Below are 25890 nucleotides of genomic sequence, written 5' to 3' on the forward strand. Positions count from 1 at the left end.
TCATAAACAGAATGAGGCACTATACTTTATAATTGATTTATATAATATCTAAATAAGAAAATAAGTTTGACGTGTAATCCAAGTAAACATTTTTAGGCACAAATTATTTGTTCGTCAGTTGGGAATATGAAGGATCATCATCATCGTCGTATTTAACTTTATCAACGTCATAACGTCAAAACGTCATCAACGTGAAATCGTCATCAACATTAAAACGTCATCAACATCAACACGTCATAACGTCAAAACGTCTTCATCATTATTAATTATTATTAAATAATCATAAAAGAAATAATTAGGCTGGGGAGAAGTTACAAGAATGAAATGTAAAATTTTCTTTTCTTATTTTATTCAGTTGAAAATGTCCAACAAATTTAATTAAATAAATAAGGTACCTAAATTACATATTTACATCTCATAAACTAGTAAACACATCAGGTTTTTTAATAACATCATTTTAACAATTTTGTTTTATTTTAATATCCACTTTATAAACCACTTCTGTTCTATTTAGTCCTCTAATATACTAAACAAATTAAATGTGTTTGTGTTCATTAACCTTGTTGAAAGAAATTTGGTTTTATAATTATTTCCCAGTATACTAGAAAGAAATTTTGTTGTTATTGAAAAAATGTGATGAATGAATCTACAATTTGAAAATAAATGTTTTTTTCTATTAAAACAACACTAAACCCAGAAAACAAAATGAAAAATCCCAATAAAATAAATAATTCACCATGATCTACCCATATGTATATACATTATCAAATTAAACACTTTCTCATTTCCAGATCCTCGGAAAAAAAAAGAGCATATTAGGTGAAATGTCTATTGCACTATTGTACTGGATTACCACTGACATTTATCTACATTGTTCTCCTGTTTTTAACTTTTATAAATCAAACAAAAAACCATAATTCAGTCTTTGCTGCCTTTAAAAGGAAGCTTTAAGCTAGGAGTAATCTATATACAGTAACACTCACATTATTGGACACTTTAACACAAACTATCCAGTTTTCAGAATGTATAAAGAATAAGAAAAACTGGTACAGTTAATCCTTTCCTACAAATATATTAACTTCATCAGCATCAAAAGAAAATAATGAAAAAACAACCTTTTATCAATTATTGGAATGTTGATAATAAAATACAAAATGTAGATTTCAGATGTTAAAAATATTTTGATACACAAAATGCACTCTGTAGGTGTAATGGAATGATGATAAAATATACTAATGTAATAATTAAATAAAGAATACTAGATTTATGAAAAGAATGCTATACTATAGCAGCTCCTTAGAATTTAAAATGCTAACAATATTTTGATACACATACTGCACTGTAGGCCTTAAGTTCTGTCTACACTATCAAACTAATTTGGTGTGTGATGTGGCCAAATGTGGTAGTGATATGCTCAAATATGTATCGATATGACATCATGATGTCCATATATGGGCTCATCACATTTTTGTCACATAAAGTTTGATAGACTAAGTGTAGACTAAGCTTTAGTGTAATGGAATAAAATAATATTTAGTTAATAATTGGTATTAAAAGTTCTTCATTGAGAAACTCTAGAAAACTTCCAATTGGAGGTAAAGGAGAGGACCGTTCAAACTCAGCTTGGTTGTACTGTTGCATTTCTTTCATGCAACAACTAACAAATTTTTGCGAGATGTTTGAATTTGAGACGTCCATTCTGGCATACTGATCACCAGCGTGCAAACAAGCCGGGTTTATCGCACCGTTATTGTTGATTTCGCTTAAGTATATCACATGATCTTGAACGGGAACAATATGCGTTGGGTGCATGTTAAGTCCTTGTCGATTGTAAGAAGTCATGTGATGTTGAGATGCGTACTGATCGTACATTTGTTGATAGTCCATCAGCGATTGGCTTTGGTAACCGGATGGATAACTATGGAACATTAGATTTTCCCATGTCGGGATTTCTTGGGGTAGTTCAGTCATATTTTTTTGCATGTCACATGATGCGTTTGCAAACATGCAAGAAGGAGGTAGCTTGACATCAGTGACAGGTGAAGGAGGAGGTGATGGCGGGATGTTAGAACACGGGACAACCTGTTCGTTACATGTAGGAAGGTAGGTTTCAGGTGACATCTGAGGTGTTAATGGCATTTGATACTGCATCTGCAATGGTTCTGGCGGAAGAGCAGTCAAACCCTGCCGTCGACAAAACTCCATGTCGTACATTTCTGGAGGAAGGTGCGACAACATTTGGTACATGTTAAACTGGCTCTCCACGTGATTAGTTTGCGAGTAGAAATCGGTTTGCTGTCTTTGAGTGTTGGTTGATTGTGTATTTTTATTTGTATTTTGGTAATTACATTGTTTCTGGATGACATCATGCGCTGCTTTCTGGTATCGATGAGGTGCAAAGGTTGATGGGTACATGGGCGAGTGGCGGTCACCGGTTTGGTGGAATGTAGATGGACAGCTTCCATGTGGGCTGTGTAAAGACATAGCATATTCCTCAGTAGCCTTGATTGTGGCTACTTGACTGGCGTTAAGGTATGTGTCACTGCTAACCCAGCGACGTTTATACGGGGTTTCTGTAATTGATATAGGCTGACATTCAATCGGTGCCTGTGGTGGCATTATTAACCTGAAGTATTCTTCGTTTCCATAACGTTTACGTGCCTCAGCTTCTTGTTGTAAGTACAAACTGTCTTCTTCCCTAGAATAAAAAAATAAATTACTTATAAGTGAGCATTTTTTCTCTAAATCATTAACAAATTACATCACAGATTGCATAAAAGAATTGCAAAATGATGCTCAAATACACTGCTCCCACTAAATAGATTTTGGTTAGAAACGGAATATATATGAGAAAACACCAACCTGATTGGACAATGTGTTAGCATAATATATATGAGAAAACACCAACCTGATTGGACAATGTGTTAGCATAATATATATGAGAAAACACCAACCTGATTGGACAATGTGTTAGCATAATATATATGAGAAAACACCAACCTGATTGGACAATGTGTTAGCATTATTCCACACTTTCTTGAGTTTTTCATGATAACTTTCCCTCTTGTATGCATCCACAGCCAAGATCCATTGCATTTCAACACTCGGAAATAAAGAGTGTGAATTTCATTTGTATCCACCACTGAAATTAAATTAGTTAAATCTTAATATTTTATATCTAAAATCAGAAAAGGATGAAAGTAGAGAAATTAACTCTAACTGCACAATACAATACAATAGCTGTAAAGGAAGTCTGTCCCCTAAGTCAATACAGCCTCAAATCAACTTGACCCTTTGTGTCAACTCAGCAACAAACCAATCAGCTATTTATTGTTTAAATATTTTTCAATGCAATGTAGTAAATAGAAAATCTTACATGTTTTGTGACAAACAAATATGGCAGAGAGGTCATCAGGGTGAATGAGGTCATAGAATGACTTAGACTCCAATGCACCAGGCTTGTAGTTTAGTAATTCATTTCCCCTGAAAATAAAAAATGTCATCATTGTAAAAATAGTATTTTCAATATATATAGAGCCATTCAAACGATCATTGCTCGTGGCACTTAGATGTTACACTTTTCAACTACATGCTTCCCCTAAGGGTCATGCCATGTCTGTGCTGCCAATTCTAGCGCTTATTTGTCTGTCCATCTTCATCATTGTCATCATCATTGTCATCATCATCATTATTATAGCCATCCGTATTGTCATCTTCTTTATGATAATCATTTTATAAATCATCACCATCACCTTTAGTAAGACAGAATGTTTCCACCAGCAGTAACTTTACCTTGTATCAACTGATTTTATTTTCAAATCCATATCATGCTTTGTCCAGAATGCACTTTGTTTAATGTCAATATCAGCCTCGGCTGCCACCGATACAAATGGACGAAACACAGCAAAAAGGACCATTGATGGCACTTTTGATGTTGATTTGATCAAGTTGGGAAAATGCCGCATTTTTCCAGAACAATGCATTTTCTGAAAAAGGTTAAAAATGAATGTTTATTACAAATGTTAAGTTAAATTTTTTAAATTTGGACTAATTCTTTCAGAAAAAGGATTATTACGTCTATTTTAGGAATGGATACACCCACTTTTCTTGGCTACATTAGATAAATTAAAACATAACTAATTTAAGTATAGCTTTTTTTCAATTCTATTGCTTAAGCCTCAATAAACACTTACCACAAAGCCTGTACTGGTTCCATTGTAACATTTCATACGACATAGAAATGATACCTTTTTGCTCCGTGAGCCATTTTCACTATTCTTCAGAATCTGTTTATGCACCTGTAAAACAATACATTTCAATCACTTTTAAATAAATTGTAGAAGGGATTCCAATTTTTACCTCATTTAAAACATTCTGAATACATATTAGTTCAGCTTGGTGGTTAACATGCTTGCCTTCCAATTCAAAGGTCCAGGGTTCAATCCTGACCTAGTGCCAGATTTGTTACGCACAACTCTTTGCCTCAAAATTATAAGCATGATAAATGATAAACTAGTTTATCCATCCTGTAATTGGCCAGTTACTTGCTGTTGAATGTGTATGAAATCAAAATTTAACAAATATCTGTAAATTTGCTATAAATGTTTCTTTCTTACAAGTGATTTGGTAGCTTTATCAGACAGCGTATGCTCCAGGACAACCTTCAGCTCGTGATGGTCGTCAGGATGGACAATACCATAAAGACACCGGTGAACGAGGTCTACCTGGTTAAAACCTAGATGAGTTGATATGTTGTCTGTTGCATATAGGATAGTGCCATCCGATGTAACCACAACCAAGAACCCATCTAATGACTGCAAAATACAATCAAAGATACATAGATAGAAAATTATTATATTGAATTAATTTGATTAATTAATAATTAATGTACAGATAATTAAATGTGATCACTGAATATATTGCATCATATAAATATGAGATATGGTTTACTGTTACCAGCAGGGCCAATCTTCACCAAAAACAGTAGGCTGATCTATCTAGCCAAATCTACTCTCTAACTAGCTAAGTGGCATCAAACTGAGACTGCCTGAGACTGAGAGAGAAGCAAGGCCTGGACTGGCCTAGGCCTGTAACTAACCTACTAATTCAAGCAAATAAGCTAACAGCTGGTTTAGTTATATTTATATATTTAATGTGTAACAATCTATCACATCCATACTTCGATATACAGGAAAAAAAATTAATTAAGGTTAAATGAAACCGGACATAGGCCTAACAAAACTCAAACTCCTATCAACTAACTTTAGGCCAATCTCCGCCCCCTCAACATTGCTAAGTTTATACGCATGCGTATGTTTTGATTTCTGTTTTTTTTTTTTGGTTTTACTCTAGGCCTACTTCCGGGTTGTAAACGAAAATACTGACTGTACTTGGACTGAGTTTTAGCTATTTATGATGTTATTTATGCTTATAATATAATGGTTTATGCTTTTATAGCTCATTCATTATTACCAGGAACATGCAGAGTTTTGTATTCGACCACTTTTGGACTAGAAGATTCACAAACAGTCAACTACATTTCTAGGCCTAGTGATGTTGATTCGGAAAGTAAGCATGACACGGGGAAGGACTGCCGAGTTGAGCGCAAAGAACAGATGTCGTCCGTAGCTAGACAAGTACAATCTGAGTTCTCATTTCGTAAAGCTGTTTTAGGATGTTCTGTTGAAGATGATATGCTAAGACATTCAATAGAAGATCCAACAGTAAAATCGATTTCAGGTTGTTTTCGTTTGCCTGCAGGGGACCCATTTGTAACTGAGAAAATCGTTCTATGGCAAGGAATAGGAAACTTAGGCTTATCGCTTGTATGTGAGAAGTATGAAAATCGTCTCCAGGCTGAAGCTATTTTGAAGTTGTTAGCAAGATATTTACAAGAACATTTAAAGGCTTTGGATCAACCACAGGAAATTCTTCTGAAAATGGACAAAGTGGCTGCAATAGTCCATCACATTTTACCTCAGGGTCAACTATTATTCATGAACAATACAGTTGTTAAACAAATCGAAAAAGAACTTGACAATATGATTAATTCTAAATAAAAATAATAGTTTTCGAATAAATTGCATTATATATCGTAAAAATAGTTTTTTATTTCAATTTCAAGAAGTAGTCGACTTTCGAATTTAAAAAAAAAATAATATGTTTAATTAATAATCATACTGACCTCTAACGACAAATTCCTCTCCGTTTGTTCGTCTACTTCAGAGGATGTGGTATATTTTCTTTCTTTTGGGATACAGGTACCGGTCCATTCAAGTGGTGTATGTGTGTGTCCTAGTGGTGACATTTGTATGTCGTCTGGGGCTGATGACTCGGGTTCTGGTAACGTTGTAAGACCAGCAGCTGTCGGTAAAACAATGATAACACCGTATAAATTATAAAATCTTTTCTGATATGAGACACCCTTATAATAGGCCCAATAATAAAATTATTCCACTTCCCATTTGTCAAACAAAGATAAACATTAAAATACATAGTAATAAGATTGTTGAACTGAAAGTATTTTAAAGTTCAAGTTTGCCTCATTTTAAAATTACGCAACATCAACATCACTCGTGTGTTGTTTAAATTTCTTAGCGGCCGCACTTAAGTTTGTCTTGCTTTCAGGCATTTTCTTTGTACACTTGGTGAATGGCTAGTCATGGTTCGATGCATGGTCTACTTCCGTACTGATCAATGTTATCAATATTTCAGCAAATATGATATTTATTTGTAAAACGCTCGAAAGGTCCAAGGGAAGGGCAGATTGTGATGAGAACATACAAAATGACAAGCTTATTATAGGAATATAGATAAGAATAACGCGTCAGATGCTGGTTTCAACGCGTTATATAAAGTGTCATGTTATTTGACGAACGTCAATCAAATCGTACTTATCTCGTTCTTTGGTGGGCGTTTGTTATCGCAATGCCATTCAACATTTGTAGCATACAAATTGTAGATAACATCAACCGCAAAATTTTGGGTCAATTTGAATTTATATTTGTGTACAAGAGTTCAAAAATAAGAAAACAAAATTATACGACAAAAATAGACTCATTCATTCAAAAGACATTTATTTTCCTCCATAGCAATACAAAATAATAAACAGAAATGGTAAGGTATATTAAAAATGAAATAGATGATTGTTGGATATATAAAAGAAAAGTGAATTTAAGAAAATTGGGTATGGAGGAAGGCATAATCCCGAGAAGATGAGGAAATCTTGTGCTGGGTATGCCTATGCAAGACATCAACACGATCTCAAAGAAAAGTACATACTTTTTCAGATTGCTAAGAGAATAAGAATTTTAAAAGTATATAGACTATATCGAGATAATAATTGACCAATTAGATGAATAAAAAATATATTTACAAAACTGACCGATCCCTGACCACCGAGATTTCGCTTGATCAAGGTCAAGTCTCGGTTTGGGGAAAACATTCGTAAATGAGTGTTGTATTGACTACATTTACGATTAAAGAACATTACATATAAACTACTTTCTTGCATTCATGATCATGGAAAAATTAGTTTCCATGGTATGATTAAGCAAACTATCATTGTAGGTATTTTCAAATAATACAACGTTGCTATGAACCGATGCTAGAACCACAGGAAAATAGTCAAATATTGACTCGACATGTAAGTCCAATCTTGGATCAACAAAGGATAAGGACCAGCAATAGACGTTAAAGAGGACATCACTAAGTCGTATCATTTATCATAGTGATAGATTACACTAATATCGTATCCTCTGTATAGGAATAGGAGACGTAATCATGTTACTTATATTGCGTGATGATTTGCTTGATCTAATATTTACAAATATTGAGTTGTGAATCATAAGCAATTATGATGTACTCGATATTAATATTTTAGTAATAACGCCTTTTCCGCCAATATTCATATATTGACTAAACTAAATGATTACATCTTGACGTCTATCAATCAAATATAACACGTAAGAGACATGTTATCTGCTAGACAATGTTTATTACAACATTGCCTCTTAAGATTTTTTTACATATTTCCTTTCCTTTTTTTATTCTTTGTTTGGTCTTTCTCCTCATTTGTTGCACCAGTAAAACAGCCCCTGGCCTACAATGGTATTACCGATAATTACATGTTAAATCTTGGGACTATATATCTTTATAATAAAACGTATGGCAAAACTTATTCCTTTTCTTACTCAAAATATACCGTACTCCAAAATATACTGTACTCCAAAATATACTGTACTCCAAAATAAAAATATAGTAGGCTTAAAATATAATGAAAATGCGTTGCATGCTCCCACCAAGCGTTACTGGAAGACGGAATGGAAATGTATTTGTTCTCTATAAAATATTAGAAGCTGTTGTACACATTACAAATAGGCCTATGCAAATCTATTATAACGAAATAAAAATGATTAAATTAAAATAAAAGTTTAATATTTCTAATATATACGGCAGGCCTAATTAAAACATTAGCCATACTGAATTGAAAATTATTTATTTTTTTTTTATTTTATTTAATTTTCAGGCAAACATACATGACAACACAGCGGTGCAGCACCCTGAGGATTGCCATGAGTGCAAAGCACTATCGAGATGGCTCTCCATATACTGCACTAGAACATATAAGACAAACATATACACAAGATGCTCTACATAGACAAAGACTTATTATTAAGTCTTTGGGAGTGGAGTTGTAAATTGTCATGAGAAAAAAACCCTGACATATGACAGGACTTGAACCCAGGACCCTTAGATTGGTAGCCAAGCATCATAACCACCAAGCCACAGCTCCACTCCAAATTAAGTCGATCGTTATAAATTTACAATCATTAATAATAATAAATCAACCGTTTATAGTTAAAACAAAAAGTCATAATGAACTTTTCCAAAATTTATTGAGAAATGATTCAAGTCACAACAATAACAATTTACCAAGGAGCATAATATTTTATCTCCTTTTATTTGACATTTCAAATCATATTGTTCTTTAGCATTCACCATCATTACATCTTTTTAAAACTCTTTATCAACGTACATGTTGTCGATTCACAATAAATTAGCCAGATAATATAAATTGTCTAGAATATTGTTATACTACGATTATATCATAATGCGAATCATCGTGGACGCTGCGGGCACACTATTGATGTGTAGGCTCGTGTTTTAAATCAAGCAAAAACTAATCGGAAAAACGTTTCCATCACAAAATGGAATTAAGTCACAGGTATATAAATCAACAGGTTGGATTCTAAGTAGTTAAGATATTGTGTTTGAAAATTATATAATGTTTATTACTGCAACATTTTCATATTATTATTTTTACACAAAACATGATGAACAAGCAACGTAATGTCTAAATGTATTACTTACAATATTTCAGTATATATTTTACAAATTCGCCTACAAGGCCAAGTACATTAAAACAATGAATACAAACAACAATGTAAAGTTATATATTTTGTAAATGTTCATTGATTATTCAAATAACAACCAATTATACTATTTGTTAATGTGTATAAACACATTCAGACTTATTTACAATGTGTTATAAACACATTTTTAAGTTTTCTTGTCATGTTTCATTTAACTTTTAACCTAAAACAATCATAGGCCTATTAGTTATTATCATTATACATTATTATTTATTATATTTCTTTGAAACAGCAAGGAAATCTTGTAATAAATAATGTGTTAATTTTTAATGAAAGAAATAATGTTTATTTGATTTAAAATTAGTATTGTAAAATTGCTTCCTAATTTCAGGCCAATTGTATTGAGTTTGACGCGAATAAAAATATTGAAACACTGGATATTGAATGTGTAACGAGTTTAGTTATTGAAACACTGGAAATTGAATGTGTAACGCGTTTTGTTACTACATGCACATAAATAACCATTCATTTACGATATATTCATTTTTGACGAGTAGGAAAAATAACAGAATATGAAAATGAAAATGTTTTTTCTTTTAAGAATACGATGTTAAAACTTAAAATTCCTAACCCTCTGGATTAATGTGTTACCTAAGATGAACTTTGGTGACGAAAAGACGAACTTACTAAAATTATGTTTGTTTATTAAAGTGATAAATTACACTGGAGAAGTACATAACAAAACCCGAAATATCGACGTTTTAGACGGATAAAAATCCAAGACCGAGAAACCGAATTTGATGGATTTGAAGTCCTCTCTAGCAGGATGAGAGCCCTTATGTTAAGCTAACAAAACGTAGATGGACGTGGCTCAGACATAGTACAAACTCTAGGTGTGTGTGCCCATTAAAGACCACTTAATGCGACGTTTGACTAACAGAATTGATAAGCACACAGTAACTTCAAATAAAGTCTTACTTTTAAGACAGTAATCACAGTTTGTAAATATTAAGGGGTATTTAAGAACCAACTAACGACAATTAAGTCTTAATTGAATTTTAATGCGATATACTTAAACAATGAAGCAAATGTTGAAGATATTAAAACGAATTAGGCCTAATATCAAAAAACAAAATAAAACCATCATGGACTATGTTAATAGATCAAATTAGCTTATATTTTTATTTATCTCAATTGATTATAAATATTAGTAATTAAAGCATAGGCTAACGTTAAGAATGGACTACACAAACAACTCATGAAATCCGACCTTAGTAAATTAAGTATTTGAAATCGATATGTTGATGTGTACACACATTAATATGCTTACATTCTGTAAAGTAAAGTGTGTCTTGGATTAACATTCTACGAACGAAAATGTGTGTATAATAGAGTGTGTGGTTAATGGTTCGTTCCCTTTAACCCATCGGTGCTCAATTTAAAAAATCCATAGTGCGTCCAGGTTAAGACCATCTACAGTAGGCCTAGTTGGTGTATTATATTAATGTTGAAGATGGTGGTATTGATAACCTAAGAATATCCCAACACAAATCCATCCACATGTAATACATAATGTAAAACTATATTACAAAATTGTCCTGAAAAATAGTTTCATAAGTGGAGATAGTACAGTAGGCCTACAGACAATGATAAGTGGAGATAGTACAGTAGGCCTACAGAGAATCAGGAAAGAACGGGCGATAGTAATTGCTATTGGTGGCTATCATGACGATCCTGCAGTTAATGATGATTACATAATGATAATAATGTGTTTTTTACAATAATATTGTTAACTTCATGGATATGTACATAATTATTTAAGTCAGTTTTTAAAGTTTCGAAAGAGAACATCAATGACCTTGAATGTAAAAACAACAGTAGGCCTACAGACAGTACAACGCCATTATCATCAAGTCAGCTTTTTAAATGTAGACTCTACGTATCTTAACTTTATTATTAAGTCGAAGTGGCATTAACATCAACAAAAAAGTCTTACCTCACACGGATATATGCTAATACAGTAATTATTCATCACAAGCTATAAGAATAAGCTTAGGTGGGTGAGCAAGCGCCAAGGCCAGAGTTCCGCATCCAATATATTTTTAAATCTTATTATATCTTCATATGTTTTGTTCTTAAGTACCAATTAACTTTCAATAACATGATAAACCAAAACAAAACTGAGAACAACGTGTTCATAATTAAGCTGGCGAGGTGGGACTTTACAAAAAAACAGAACAGAACAAAACAACCGTTTGTTTGTATTATACATATGAATAATTGTAGGTAATTATCAGCAATAGAAATAAATTTATGGGATTCAATCAGTATTATTCAAACGAAAAATATCACTATATCGCCGCACGTGGTACTTCTTTATTCATAAAACTTACCATTTTAAAAAGTGTCATCTTAACTATTGGCTTTGAAATTTAAATGATTACATCTCTTTCAGATGATGCGATGAGAAGCCTGGAATGAAGTCAGTAGCTGGTGGCAGCACTGAAATAAGCATGGACCTGTAAACGACACGAGTGTGTTAGCCTCTCCACGTGTTTCATAACGTCAGGTCGCGTGTACAATCAAATTAATAAGGCAATTTCACTATCCATTTTTATAATCTTGTATATAATTAACAATGGGTTAAAATCCAGAAAATCTCACTTTGTGATGACGTCATCAATAGTATAAACTTATAATTTTTATCTAAAAGTTGTGAAGATCGTTAAGATTACCTTAATCTTTTAAAATGTAATCTAATTTATAAATTTAGGAGAGCCTTAGAAAACTTTTCCTCTAAAACTACTTCTAATTGTAATTCACTAATATATTGCCTTTAGTAAAAATCATGGAAACTTTTATTTTTAATAGATATGTTATTATTATATTCAACCAATATAAATAGGAGGGTCCTGGCTGTAGTGGTCATTCTAAATCTGTTATTACAATATTTCCGGTCATTAACTTCCTAAATCATAGAGTGGACGCGCACTACTAAAATCGAACTAAAAAATCAGTAACTCGCTATTATGTAATAATTATATTACGAAATTATGTAGGCCTACATTGAAACGACGCACAATCGATGAATATCGCCTATGCGGTAAGGCATTTAAGTGGAGAGTGAGAGGGGGGGGGGGGGCGGTGTAATAATAATGTAGAACCCATTTGGAAATGAAATTAAAAGTTTAAATCATGGTTATCCTGATTGGTGTTCTCTTTTGTCTATGTATACTTTAAAATCAATTAATATTGATGGATACAAGTGAAATCTGATTCTGGTCCGTAAATGTGTAAATTCAACACAACGAGGCCTAGGTTAATAATATTCCCATCCTCAACTAAACAAAATTATATAAGATTGTTCATGAGTCTTGAGCGTGTTAAGAACGAATCAGATCCAATCCACCACTAGGAATAAAAATGCCTTACGCATCCACATATCATAGTTCAGTACCCTAATTAATGACACCAACGCCTTCCGTGACAGCGTTTAAGAAATTGTCTAAATTTTCATTGTTACATTTAGATATCAAGTGTGTAATAATGCTACAGAAATAATTAATTTAACCCATGAATGTTTAATTAGAGAGAGAAGCGAAACATTCATTTAGTCGTGTTACACGTGTTACAAGTTCGAATGTTAATACTAAATTGGATATTCGCCCTTGATACGGGTACAATCAAAGTATTGTTGGAATTCGTTTAATGGTTTTAATTGCTTTCCACATTACAAAGTTAAAAGCGAAAAATTGTATCCGACGATTTGTTTCGTTGACATTGATGGAACACATCAAATTAAATGTATTTTATAATATAACTAGTACTGTGACAAATTAATAAATTGTATAAAATGTTCTAATGAACACAATTTTTAAAAATATATAATTATAGTGTATCCGGCATCTGGTTATGAAGAGAAAGAAGTAAAATTAATTTAATTACAGGATAGTTTGTAATTACAATAATCCACAGTTACTTAATTCTGAAAATTTGCATTAAAATATAAGCATTCGGCGTCGGTCAAAACAAGACAATTAAGAAATGGTATTATATATGGATGGGTATAGGTAACACTACTCTATGTCAATCTGTATCCCGTATTTATCTTGTCTTCTTCTTTATTGTATCAAACAATCAATACAAAAGGTAGCCAAGATATAGCCGAAGCTAATCAAGCTTGGTACCTTTTATCTTAACTAACTTAAGCTACGAAATTAACAAATAAATAAATATGTCGTTTCAACATTGTGTTTCTTAAGCTCTGTCTACACTATCAAACTTTAATATATGGATGTGATGGTGTCATATCACTACCATATTTTGGTATATTATTACCATATTTGGCCACATCACACTTTATTTGTCAAACTAGTTTGAGTGTAGTAGACACAGCATTAGCTGTTTATTTATTATACGTTGTATACGGTGAAATAATGACTAAAAACATACATTTAAAGATGTATTGTCCCCCAAAAACATGACAAATTAAGAATAATAAAATCAATTAAAAAGTGGTACTTTACCATCGAAAAATATTTTCGTTCTGAAGTAGGAGATGACGAGTCTGAAGACGGTTTGGCTGTCCAGTTTACGGTGCAGGGTTGCCTTGTCAATCGGTAATAACGTCTCCAACGCTTTTATTTGCTCGCGTAACTTGTCTCGGTAACGTTTCGATTTAAAACTGTTAAAACGTGAAAAAAGGATAATTAATTGATATGCTAAATTGTTAATTGGATGTATTAATGATACAAAAATAAAATACATGATGAACAATAAAACAATACCAAATATTCGTTACATTGGATAACCAGTTCTTGTGACTGAAATACGACAAAGGTATAAACGTTACAAGGCTTATAATTATAAATATTTATTTCAATACAATTTAATAAACTTTAGCAGAAAATAAATGGGGACAAGTCGATGTCAATCTATATATAGGCCTACATCGTTTTGATTTAGCTTTTTGCTTATTTTATTTTGTATCTCCATTGATATCCAGCCAGCTTTGTCATTTTTTTTTTAGTAATTTGCCTTGGGATCTGCATTTTTATATCAATAAATAATGTCGTACAAAATGTTGTTCCTTGGCTGTTGATTTATTACACGTGGTAAGCCTATATGTCCTAAACACATACATATAAAAAGGAAAACGTAATTTTCAACAGCAAATATGTGAACTACATTACAGTGGCTGACTTCAGTTTCATCAAACTGAAGCTGTATGAATGAACGTACATTGTGTTTAAATATTAAAGTCTTTTATTTCCATCGTAATATATAACAATACTGTAACGAGAATTCACCTTGAAGAGTACATTATATCCATCACAAATATGAATATATTACATTTTCTATTATATCTTTATTTGTTATAAAATCGTATATTATATTAAAAAAGTATGTGTAAATTCATTGAAGATAGATAAATAGTAGATATGTACAATTTAATAAATTATTACTCAATAGGCCAATATTTTGTATTAATCTTAATATACATTATCCAATATTTCAAACAAAACATATACCATTATATGAATAATGTTAAAGAAAAATATTGTCCCCCTGAAAAAAATATTTTTGTTGAATATGAAATTTTAATGTCACAGAATACCGTAGTTACCGGTATTCATTATGACCAAAAATTGGATTTTAAAAATATATATATTTACCTGTAAAAACTGTAATTTAAAGCAAATCATTGACTAGAAGTCAATGAGTTTTCGATTTAACTTTTTGTAATGAATACATTTTTATAAACTGCAAAATAGCATATTTAAAGTTTATTTTTTTATTAATCTTCATTTTTCATGTTTTTACATCTTTAAACGTCTTTTTATAAATGTATTCGTGAACAAATCCACCTGTTGGTTTAAATAGTAACTTTTGCAGGTGTTCATCAAACCACATGCATGAGTTGTACATCTGAATACGTTGCCAGGTGGCTGCTACACATGTTTCAGACGTGATGTTCACATACTGATCTAGGCCTACAGGTTTATCAATTATTAATGAAAACGAACACAAACGATACTTTGTATATATATATATATTGCAAACAAACTTATTTAAATCTATTTAATTCTATTTATTTAACATTTTAAAGTGGATAACTCGTGTATGGCTTTTCATATTTAAACAAACTGGTATTAAGGTGTCCTCTATAAATTTAAATATTAAATCTATTTTAGGCCTCTGTAGGCCTATAGCAGGCCTCTGTATGCTTATAGCAGGCCTCTGTAGGCCTATAGCAGGCCTCTGTAGGCCTATATCAGGCCTCTGTAGGCCTATAGTAGGCCTCTGTATGCCTATAGCAATACATAAAAAAACGTTACAATAAAGACAATAAATATTTAATAATAAAGAAAATAATGTTTATGGACGAATAAATAATATTAAATTAAAAATGTTGACTAAAACCTGAATGAAAGCTAGGCCTAATGTAGTAATAATATAACTAGTCGAAAATGACCCTCATCGTGCGATAAACCTTACTCTGTTGCCTTTCACAACCCGGTTCCCATCTAGGCTAAGTATTGGCTCTTTTGAAAATTGTCTAAAATATTACACAGTACATTACAATTACATCACAAACAATAATAAATGCTTTCATTTTAGTATAGAATAGTTAACTTATTTTGTTTTTTCAAATTGGAAATTTGCGGTGTAGTAGTATGGCATATGAAAAACATACGTTAATAAATGTAGGCCTAGTCACGACAAGTAATACGAAATTCATAATGTCTAACGTTTGATATGTGTTCATGTTAATATTAATACAAAATATGACGACCAACACGAACATCTAATGCCATTATCTGCATATTACTGCACTGGTCGTGAATATACTTAGTTAAAATAAAAGAATTAGTTTTACGTTTTAGTGATGTGAGTGCGTGATTTTAATAAACAGTATAATGATCATGATTAACCCGTAAGGATCGGTTCGTGTTACAATTAAAGAATAAACAAAACTTAAAACCGATTACGAACGTTTACTTAATTCCTAAGCAATTACATATTGCAAATGAAACGAATAAAACAGTTCAACTACTAAATTTGTAAAACATTTTTCAATTGTTTTCGTTACGAAGAACTTAGCTTACCTTGGGTCTATTTTGCTGTTTCCATGGCGGGCAGATGCAACTCCTCCACGGGGTGACTGCTTGCTGCCGTGAGGAGGTAAGCGACGATCGCCTACCGCCGTGGATCGTGGTGTCAGCATGTTCAATATGTTATTAGACGCAAATATATTTTCCGATAGTTGTTTTTAGTGATCGTGCTAATTTGATCAATATCTATGCTCTTCAGGGTACAGATCAGAATATTAGCTCATCACACATCCAGAGTCTAACTATAGGACTGTATCAACAATACGACAAGAGCTATTATTGGTTAAACGACGACGTGCGAGCGAACGACGGGAGACGATCAAACAATATTTCTATTTTTAAAAACGATTCATTTTAGAAGTTTAACGTTTGAAAGAGATATTCCGTGAATGAATTAAAGTCAAAGAGAGGAACCGATAGTTTGGTCAGCATATTTCTGATTTAAATTTATTTATTCAATCAGATTTTGAAATTACCATATCTATAGCACTATCAAACAATGTGAAGATCGTAGGATATTTTGGAACCGCCCAGGTAAAAATGGAAAAGTGATTGACGTGCGCGGTGGAAGTGTCGATTATTGAGACGGGGATAAGTGGTACAAATAATTTGCTTTATTTAATGTAGCCTTAAATTTAAGTTGAAAGCAACATCTATCTTCAACAACTATTAAAAGAATTCTTTTTTACAGCAAGTCTTTTTCGTACTAGGCCTAGACATACCTTAAACTATATTAGATCTAAGCTATGATGCACGCTGTGCTGATTATGCCTACCACCTATCTTACGACGACAGGACTGTTCGCATCCTTAAGTAAAGTACTAAATATTGTTTAAACGACTTTTTCGTACCCCACAATGGTACAGTCGACACATCGAATATAATTAGGCTAAAATGTACGTTACCGTAACACTGTTATTTCTTTATTTGTCAAGTCATTTTTTTATTTAAGTCATTTGGGACCAGAATCGTGGAATCGTCATCAGTAGGCTACCACCTGTATATTCTTGCATTCAAATAACCAATGTCATGTGACTGAATATTGACCAATACGATATTACTTCCACGATGACCTAAACTAAAGGAGGACTTTATAGTTTGATTTCTTTAATTAACATACCTAAGATATCAGGGATCAGATCCTGCATTGTGTGTAGAGGGGAGCATTTCGGGAACTTTTTAAAAACTCATCTGTTTTGGTGTACATCAAATAATTTGTCGATATATGTGATCCATCAAAAGTTAATTATTTAATAACATGATACTTTGAAGGTATGCTTAGGAGAAATACCGGCACAAATATTGTGGGTCTAAATGACTTCAATAACATTCGATGTCCTTCCATCGGAAAATCATAATATATCATTATTAGTTTCATACACAAAATAGGCATAATTGCATTTTTATACCTATCTATCATTTTTTTATTTAACACTGATGAGAAGTCTTTTCCTTCGCATTAAAAAAAGCCAAACCTGTTTTTCAATACTGTTGTACGAATGCATTTCGTGTGGATACCATAAAGGCAATTCAAAATGGTTTGGAAAAAGTAAAATTATACTTTTATCGAAAATACTGAATACACAAAGCATATCTGGTTCGTTGTTGTCAGTGACAACACGTGGAGAATTAACAGAAAATTAGCTTAACTATATACACAAATATTGACGATAACAAAGATAAATTCGTTTGCAAAAAAAATAGAACACACAAAATGTGTATTTCATTGTGTAGTTCTCTCAGTCGGCGCGACATAGAACGTGCTGTAAAAAATGCGGCAAATAGGATTATCTTTGAAACTGTGAAACAAATATATCAAAATCAATTAGCGAATTTATCTCTTTGCACTTGTAGACAAATGGTTCTACAAGTTTATTTTAATATTTAGACAGATAATTACGGCACTTGAATACATCAAATGAGAGATTAATTAATTATAAATATGAATACGTGATCTGTATTACTGTGTAGGCCTGTGTGAGTGATAATGATAAAAACAGGATGAGGTATATATTCATTCAATTGATTATTATTATAAAACAAATAGACCACTTTAGTATGTATACAGATTTAGGGGCCAGGTTTAGGTCTGTTGAACTGGCAGGTGTTTAGGATGGCACTGTCCTACATCAAGATAAAAACATCGAAAATGCCCACCAGCAAATATACAGGGCAACAATACACAAATTATTATCAAATGATATCCGACTAAAGCTCTGTCTACACTATCAAATTTATGTGACAAAAAATGTGATGTGCCCATATGAACATGATGATGTTATACCACTACCATATTTGGCACATAACCACCATATTTAGGCACATCACACTTTTTTTGTCAAACTAGTTTAATAGTGTAAACAGAGCTTAAGAAAATATTAGCGTCATTTTTGTTCAGAATTCGAAGTAAATTGTGATAATAGGTTATAGGGCGAGTCGTGGACTTTGTTCGCATAGTTACAAAATCGGCACGATTGCAACGATGCAAGTCATGCAGACACAGGCGTGGTGTCCACACCAGTATCCAGGGGGTAGTAATACAACGATAATAATTAGTCAGTCCTAATATTTTATTTGTGATTTAATTATGACACAATAACGATACCGGAAGCTATTGCAGCAGTTATGTATACCGTATCTCAATTAGATTTCAATTATTCAATCAATCAATCAATCAAAATAAGCCTACGTGATACTAGGGTCGTAATTTATGATCATTAAGAATAAAGTCAATATGTATTAAGGTGCTATCATTTGACATATAAATTGATTTCAGATATCATTATAAAAAAATGGCCTTACTCGTCTTCCTATTGTTTAATAAGGTAACCCTATTAGTTAAACTTGTTTTACTCCACAAAACTAAAAATATTGTTGTCCTGATTGTTTGTAATGTAAGACAGGACCAGAATGCAAAACAGATTTTCTTTTACCTGATTGTGTAATCCTGTATAAATTTATTAAATAAAATAAGCAAATAACAAGGAGAATTCGTATATGATGAGGGAAGGGACCGGGTATTGAACATTGATTGTTATTTCTAAATGTAAACGCTGTTAGTTTTACGTGTGAACTACATTGATCATTTTGTTCGTGTGAACCATCTGTAAGTAGACGGCTGTTGGGCCTACAGCATTATTTGTCTGTTCACACCGTGATGGTCAGCGTATTCCCGCCAAGTGTTGGGTCAACATTCGAACAGATTGCAGCCATGGTCAGTTAAACTATATCATAGTTAATTATACGAATCCTATTTGACATTTAAATAAGGCAATTAGGACGGCCCTTAAGTTAACACGACAACATATGCCGTAGATGTTATATTTGGCTTATGCAAGAAATGTGGCATGGGCGTCATGGATAGTGCGTTTACGAAACTTAGAGCGTGGCGATATCATGAGTGTGCGTTTGCTAGGGAAGGGGAGGGGTAAGTTTACCTTGCGTACGCCACTCATGTGTGTGTATTCTACTCTCTAAAAATTACACGACCACTCTTCATCTAGATACAGCCAAATCGGTTTATGCATCGGTTTACTTTTTCGCAACTTTGTTGACAAGGAACCTTCCCTCTTTTTGCAAAAAAATGAACGCCGCGCGCAATTGTAACTCCGGAGTATTACCATTAAGAATTCAACAAACTTTTTTTGTATCACATGTATAACTTAAGCCGCCGAATCGAAGTGTTTACTGAAGTGAAACTGTAAATTTAAACTGCAAGGCACAATTCATTGTGTTTTCAGTTTGGAAATAGACAGTTCCTAAAAAGTCATGGCGAACAGAGAGCTAGACAAAAACTGATGTGTACAGAGCAAAGATTGTCTTGAGTCTAAAACAAACTACCGGCAACGGTATAATAACAAAGGCGTTGAAAAGAAAGGGAGAGGAGTAAGTTAGCAAAACAAGTTTTGGATAAACTTGCAATGTTGAAAGAGGTTAAACACTAAGAGCAGCGGGAAGCTTTGATGTTCTGGTGTTTGGTAGAAAACATTCGGTGTTAGGTGGAGACGGTGTATGTACATAATGACTAATGTCTTCCTAGTTCACAAAATAACAATTGTATGTGTAAAGGGCATTTCACAGCCAAGTTCAGATTAGTGACCATAGTATTTTAAGCTAGGTTCACACGCAACGCAACGACGAAGGCGCTACGCAAGTGAGTTGACCAATCACAATCGACAGTTTTTAAGTTATCCATCGCGTCGTGTTTGGTCAAAATACAAGCTTAAAGAGCAAAAATAATTATTAATAGAATTATAACACGAAACATTTTGTTTAAATGTGCTTAAAAGAAAATGTTTAAATAAACAAAACCCATGGAATTTCACTTCTTTGGGTTCGCTCTTCGGATCGAACGTGATGTTTGCTTCTTTTTATAAATATTGATTCTTAAAATGTGATGTCAACAAAATTCAAGGTTGTGCATGTTACCGTGCTGCGGAACCAATATGAGTAGGTAGTGATATTAATATCATAAAATAATAATAAAGCAAACTCATTTATTTATGGCAGGTATTAAATGAGGTATCAAACGCTGGGATATATAGACCACAAGTTACAAATGAAATACACGTTTAAATCATTACGTTAATAGTAAGTAGTTTGATAACAATGGTTATAATATAATAGCCCGGAGTAAAACACAGAGAGTACACACGGTATTAATGTGTGGGTGGGTGCGGGTGCGCATGCGTGTGTACTTGGATTGTGCCGAGTGCAAAAAGTGGTGTAAAAAGTGCTGAATTTTTACAAACAATAGTGTGTAAACCACTAACTATTTTACACCTCATGCTCAAATTCTCCAATTTGTCGAGCTATTTCTTGGACGGTCATCCAAAGATAAATTAATTAGGTTCCTGCAAAAACAATGATATAAACAGAGTACTGAGTTACAAACAAACCAAAAGGTTTAGTTCCCACTAGCGACGCAATACAAGGACGTAGACGCAACGCAAGATAATTGACCAATGGCAAGCGACAGTTCGAATACTTCATCGCTTGTGATTGGCCACATTACATGCGCCCGCTAACGTTCTTGCGTTGCGTAAAAGTTGGAAATCCATGCGTGAATCCCACTAGAGACGCAACACAACAACGTAACCAATCACAAGCGATGGCTTATTTTAACTGTCGCTTGTCATTGGTCAATTCGCTTGCGTCGCGTCTACGTCCTTACGTTGCGCGTCCTAGTGGCCTGGGAGCTAAGCTTAAATGAGTTACAAACACAATGAACCAGCCATTAACGATGTACACAACTATTTATTATCAAAACAGTTGATGAAAAAAAAAGTTTCTCGAAACTAATATATAAATACAAAATATATCGCAGATTTTTCTTGCTATTTACACATTTCAAATAGTAATTTGTAATCATTATTTATACACACAAAAATATATAAATCACGGGCGATCGTCAAAATCCACGACATTTTTTTAGAGGGTAAATAACAGTATAAGAATAACAACTTGTTATTATGAGGCGTACAAATTAAATATTAAGTTGGACAATAAACTGTTTAGACCTAATGAATACACAGACCTATAAGGCAGGTCTAACAACTTCTTGTTATTATGAGGCGTACCAATTCAATATTAAGTTGGACAATAAACTGTTTAGACCTAATGAATACACAGACCTATAAGGCAGGTCTAACAACTTCTTGTTATTATGAGGCGTACCAATTCAATATTAAGTTGGACAATAAACTGTTTAGACCTAATGAATACACAGACCTATAAGGTAGGTCTACCGATATTTTCGACGATATCGTCACATTATTATTATCGGTCTTTTTTATTTCCGAATCCCGTCAGATAAATTCTCCATCTTAATATAATTTATTTTCAGAGGTGACAAAGGCAATGGATTTTTGTCGAGGCACAACACAATTATCTCAATTTTGATATTTCCATAATCAGGATGAGTTTGTAAATTGAGGGCAGTATACCATATTCCACCTCCTTATTTGATTTTATTAAATTTTAAAAATATATATTTTTTTAATGCAAGGCCCTCTTAAAAGTATTAAAAAACTATTATACATCATATTCATTAATCTCCTGATTTTTTATCTTCAATAATCATCTATCGGCTATTATACATATTACAATAACATTATAGATGTTGTTTACCATTGGTAAATCGCATAATGCTATAGTTTGATTGCTTTAACATCAATCAAACAATTAGTCTGTTTTCGAGTTGTAACAATCCTGATGTAAATTACAATTAAATAAACAACACAACATGATTTCAACGACAAAAAAAAAAGAGTTTCTCCAAAAACGACGAGAAACCAAAAAAACTAATCCAATCACTAAAATGATAATTCTCGATAAAAACAACAAATTATTAACAAAAATCACTATCTTACTTTCTTGGTTATTGCACTGAAAAACAGTATTCTAATTTCACAATTTGAATACAGTTAATTAATTACTAATTAAAAAATAAGACTTGATTGATTTTATCGTCTATATATCTAATATCACTTATTTCAGTTGGTGATAAAGGTTACACCGCAAATCATTTATAAAAAAAAAGAAATTTACCAATTAATTTCTAGAATATAAATCTGTTTTAGCTTCAATTCACATTTCTTTGAGGTGTCATCAATGACATGCTAATTAGCTCTAATAAATTCATTAAAAAATGCCTTAATGTAAAAAAGTAAAAATGGTAATTCTCCTCCCTTCCCCAGCAATTTGCATTAAACCTGCCGTTTGCCTAATTATCACATTAAGGCACGGTTTCATCTTCAACAGTACACATTTTCTTTATAACACTTTTATGGAATTTACATAAATTTACATTATAGAATATACATGATAACAGTGTCAATGTCATTTGTTCTCTACGCCTACTAAAAAAAAAATCATAATAAATTAATAAATATTATTTTTTAAATATTAAATGCCAATCAATAATCCGTCAGTCAATCAATAGCTACAGCTGTAGAGGGCGCATTATCAGTTATTTGTTACAAATCATATAAATTTATTTTTCTCAAACTGTACAACTATCTTACAATTTAGTCTCAGCTTAAAGCCTGACACCCGTTCAACTTTTCTACAAATTTATTTCAAAAACGATAAAAATCTTGATAGATGATCAATGACTTTTCTCTTTCTTTATTTTCTTTTCACTTTTTTGATCCTTTTCTTTCTTTAATTTCTTATTATCTCGCGTTTTCTCCTTGTTTGTATGCCTAGGAACAATATCTGAAAAAAGAAAGAAATTACGTACTGATGAAACCAGATGATGAGAGAATTACTGAATGTTAAGGAATCATGTTTGCTGCCCTCTAGAATAGTTTAAAGTTTATATTTTGGACTTGATGTTAAAAAAAAGAAAATATTTAATAATAATATCCTGGATTTAAAGCACCTAATGTTGTGAAACCTCTAATTGCTGTACATATTATTACCCTGTAATTACTTGTTTAATTTAATTTGTAAGAAATGTAAAATGGTTACTTACTATGTTGACAAAAGCGACCTTTTGTGTTTGCTGGGCACAAACATTTTCCACTATCGCATCTGCCGCCATTCTTGCATGGCTTTTTACAAGTTGCTAAAAAGAAAAACAAATTCAGCAATTAATAATTTGTTCACATAATTTCATGTAAAAACACAATCATTATTTAACTATCATAGTCTTGCTTATTTTTACAATTGTATTAAATATTTTATTATACGAAAATATTTAAAAATTTAATAGGTAAAAACGTTATGTTTTAGCTCTTTTCTTATATATATATTTTATGTATAATTATGGGTAAATAATATTTAGCAATACTTACATATTTGACAACGAGCTCCTTTATAGCCTTCTTTACATTTACATCGATTGCCTTCCATACATTTCCCATCATTCTCACAAGTGGGAGAGCATGTTGGTTTATCTATAAAAAAAAGACAAACAACATTGAAAATTAAAATACAAATATTCACTTATGAAATGTCTCTCCGACACATGAAAATAACCAAATATTTATACCAAGTTAAACTTTAAATAAAATTGCTCATTTTCAAGTTTAAATTAATGACAGTCTTTAGTATAGGGGGTGTGTTTATTTGAAACTAAGTCTGTATCCCTTTGATAGAGTTGTAATGTAGGACACTCCATGGCCTTACAAACAAGACAAATCATAATCTTTCAACAACAGACGTTTTTTTTTACATAGTAGCACGCCTATCAGTAACAATAACGCAGGGACAGACTACAAACAGACACACTGCAGCTTTCCCAAACTTCCATAGGGAAAACGACGTCAATTTTACGAAACAAACCAAAAATGTAAAATCATCATCAAGATTTAGGCTTCTTTTGGTTAAATCACCTTGTTTTTAAATACTTAAACAAAGTTAACGTTAAATTAAAGTTAACCAAACTGTTATTTGTTGTTGATCATTATCATTGATCACTCATTAAAAAGTGTTTATCAAATGATCTGTTTTTGTCGATGAGGGATCTCTGCAGTTACAAAAACAAAATGTGTTTCACAACTTTTACTTGTTACCTTAATAATTATTATAATTGATTATTGTAAAGAGAATTCATTAAAGTATTTTATTAAATATTAAGTATTCTATTAAACTTTTTCACAACATACTATATTGTATTTACTATCCTTTTTGAAGAATAATTTTGATTAAAATCTGAGTATTTCTGGACAAAATAAGGTTCCTTTTTAAGTTAAGTGAGTTTTTAATCCAAGATTCAATGGAGACCTGAACCTGTCACTTTTGAATGGCCGGTTGTTCAACCACTTCATAACCCCTTTACCAGTTTTAAAATTTTGATTAAACCACTTTAACAATGAAATACCTCACAGTTGTCGTGGACTTTAAAAAGTCACTAGTCATGCTTTTTTGTCGATTGGCAAGTGAATTTGTTGAGGTCACAAGAAGTGTAGCAAACGAAGGGACAATTAACAACTAATGAATAAAGGTATAGAGCCAGGAAATCCTTAAAGCTGTCAACTTCTTTGCGTATTCCTGCAACATCATCGCCGCAGGTTTGCAATGCGTGGTATGCGTACCATGTGTGTACTTAATGATTACGTGTACATAAAGAATTATAATCTTTAGCGTATGGGTATGTTTATGAACATTCTTTGTACACATTATACAACTAAGCACGTTTACTGTACAAACTTAATTCACATAAGTAAATACTACCGTATATATTATATTATATCACTATATATAACCCAAAAGGATAGTAATCATGTACTTATCCAATGTGATATTTATCTTTTAATATCCCAAATTATAAAATAATCATGTCTTACTAATAAAATATAGGTTTACAGTAATAAGATTAAGATTATATTAAAAAAGTGTTTAAATCACAATCAAAAATATTAATTTAAAAAAAATTGTTTTACTTTTAAATACCA

At 32.1% G+C, this 25890-nt stretch overlaps 3 protein-coding genes across 5 annotated transcripts in view; 1 reads left to right on the forward strand and 2 right to left on the reverse strand.

Annotated features, from left to right (window-relative positions):
* Positions 1 to 340: 340 nt before the first annotated feature.
* On the reverse strand, positions 341 to 13995 carry LOC140048135 (uncharacterized). The gene is made up of 8 exons (XM_072093177.1): positions 13901 to 13995; positions 6185 to 6363; positions 4617 to 4814; positions 4194 to 4298; positions 3793 to 3986; positions 3377 to 3483; positions 3001 to 3142; positions 341 to 2698 (listed from the first exon to the last, which is right to left on the reverse strand). Exons 2-8 carry the CDS (start codon positions 6305 to 6307, stop codon positions 1534 to 1536), a joined length of 2034 nt encoding a protein of 677 aa, XP_071949278.1. The 5' UTR covers positions 6308 to 6363; positions 13901 to 13995; the 3' UTR covers positions 341 to 1533.
* On the forward strand, positions 5354 to 6256 carry LOC140048136 (AP-5 complex subunit sigma-1-like). The gene has a single exon (XM_072093178.1). The coding sequence runs from the start codon at positions 5439 to 5441 to the stop codon at positions 6057 to 6059; it is 621 nt and encodes a 206-aa protein (XP_071949279.1). The 5' UTR covers positions 5354 to 5438; the 3' UTR covers positions 6060 to 6256.
* A 7730-nt stretch (positions 13996 to 21725) lies between the features above and the next one.
* The window catches only part of LOC140048137 (uncharacterized), a 63582-nt gene continuing 59417 nt past the window's right edge, over positions 21726 to 25890 (reverse strand). For all 3 annotated transcript variants that reach the window (XM_072093182.1, XM_072093179.1, XM_072093180.1), the window contains 3 exons: positions 24289 to 24390; positions 23967 to 24059; positions 21726 to 23707 (listed from right to left, as the gene is read on the reverse strand). In XM_072093182.1, the coding sequence (XP_071949283.1) occupies positions 23598 to 23707; positions 23967 to 24059; positions 24289 to 24390 (305 nt within the window). In that variant the 3' untranslated portion in view covers positions 21726 to 23597. The remainder of the gene's footprint in view (positions 23708 to 23966; positions 24060 to 24288; positions 24391 to 25890) is intronic.

This window comes from Antedon mediterranea, chromosome 4 (assembly GCF_964355755.1).
Source record: "Antedon mediterranea chromosome 4, ecAntMedi1.1, whole genome shotgun sequence".
Lineage (NCBI taxonomy): Eukaryota > Metazoa > Echinodermata > Crinoidea > Comatulida > Antedonidae > Antedon > Antedon mediterranea.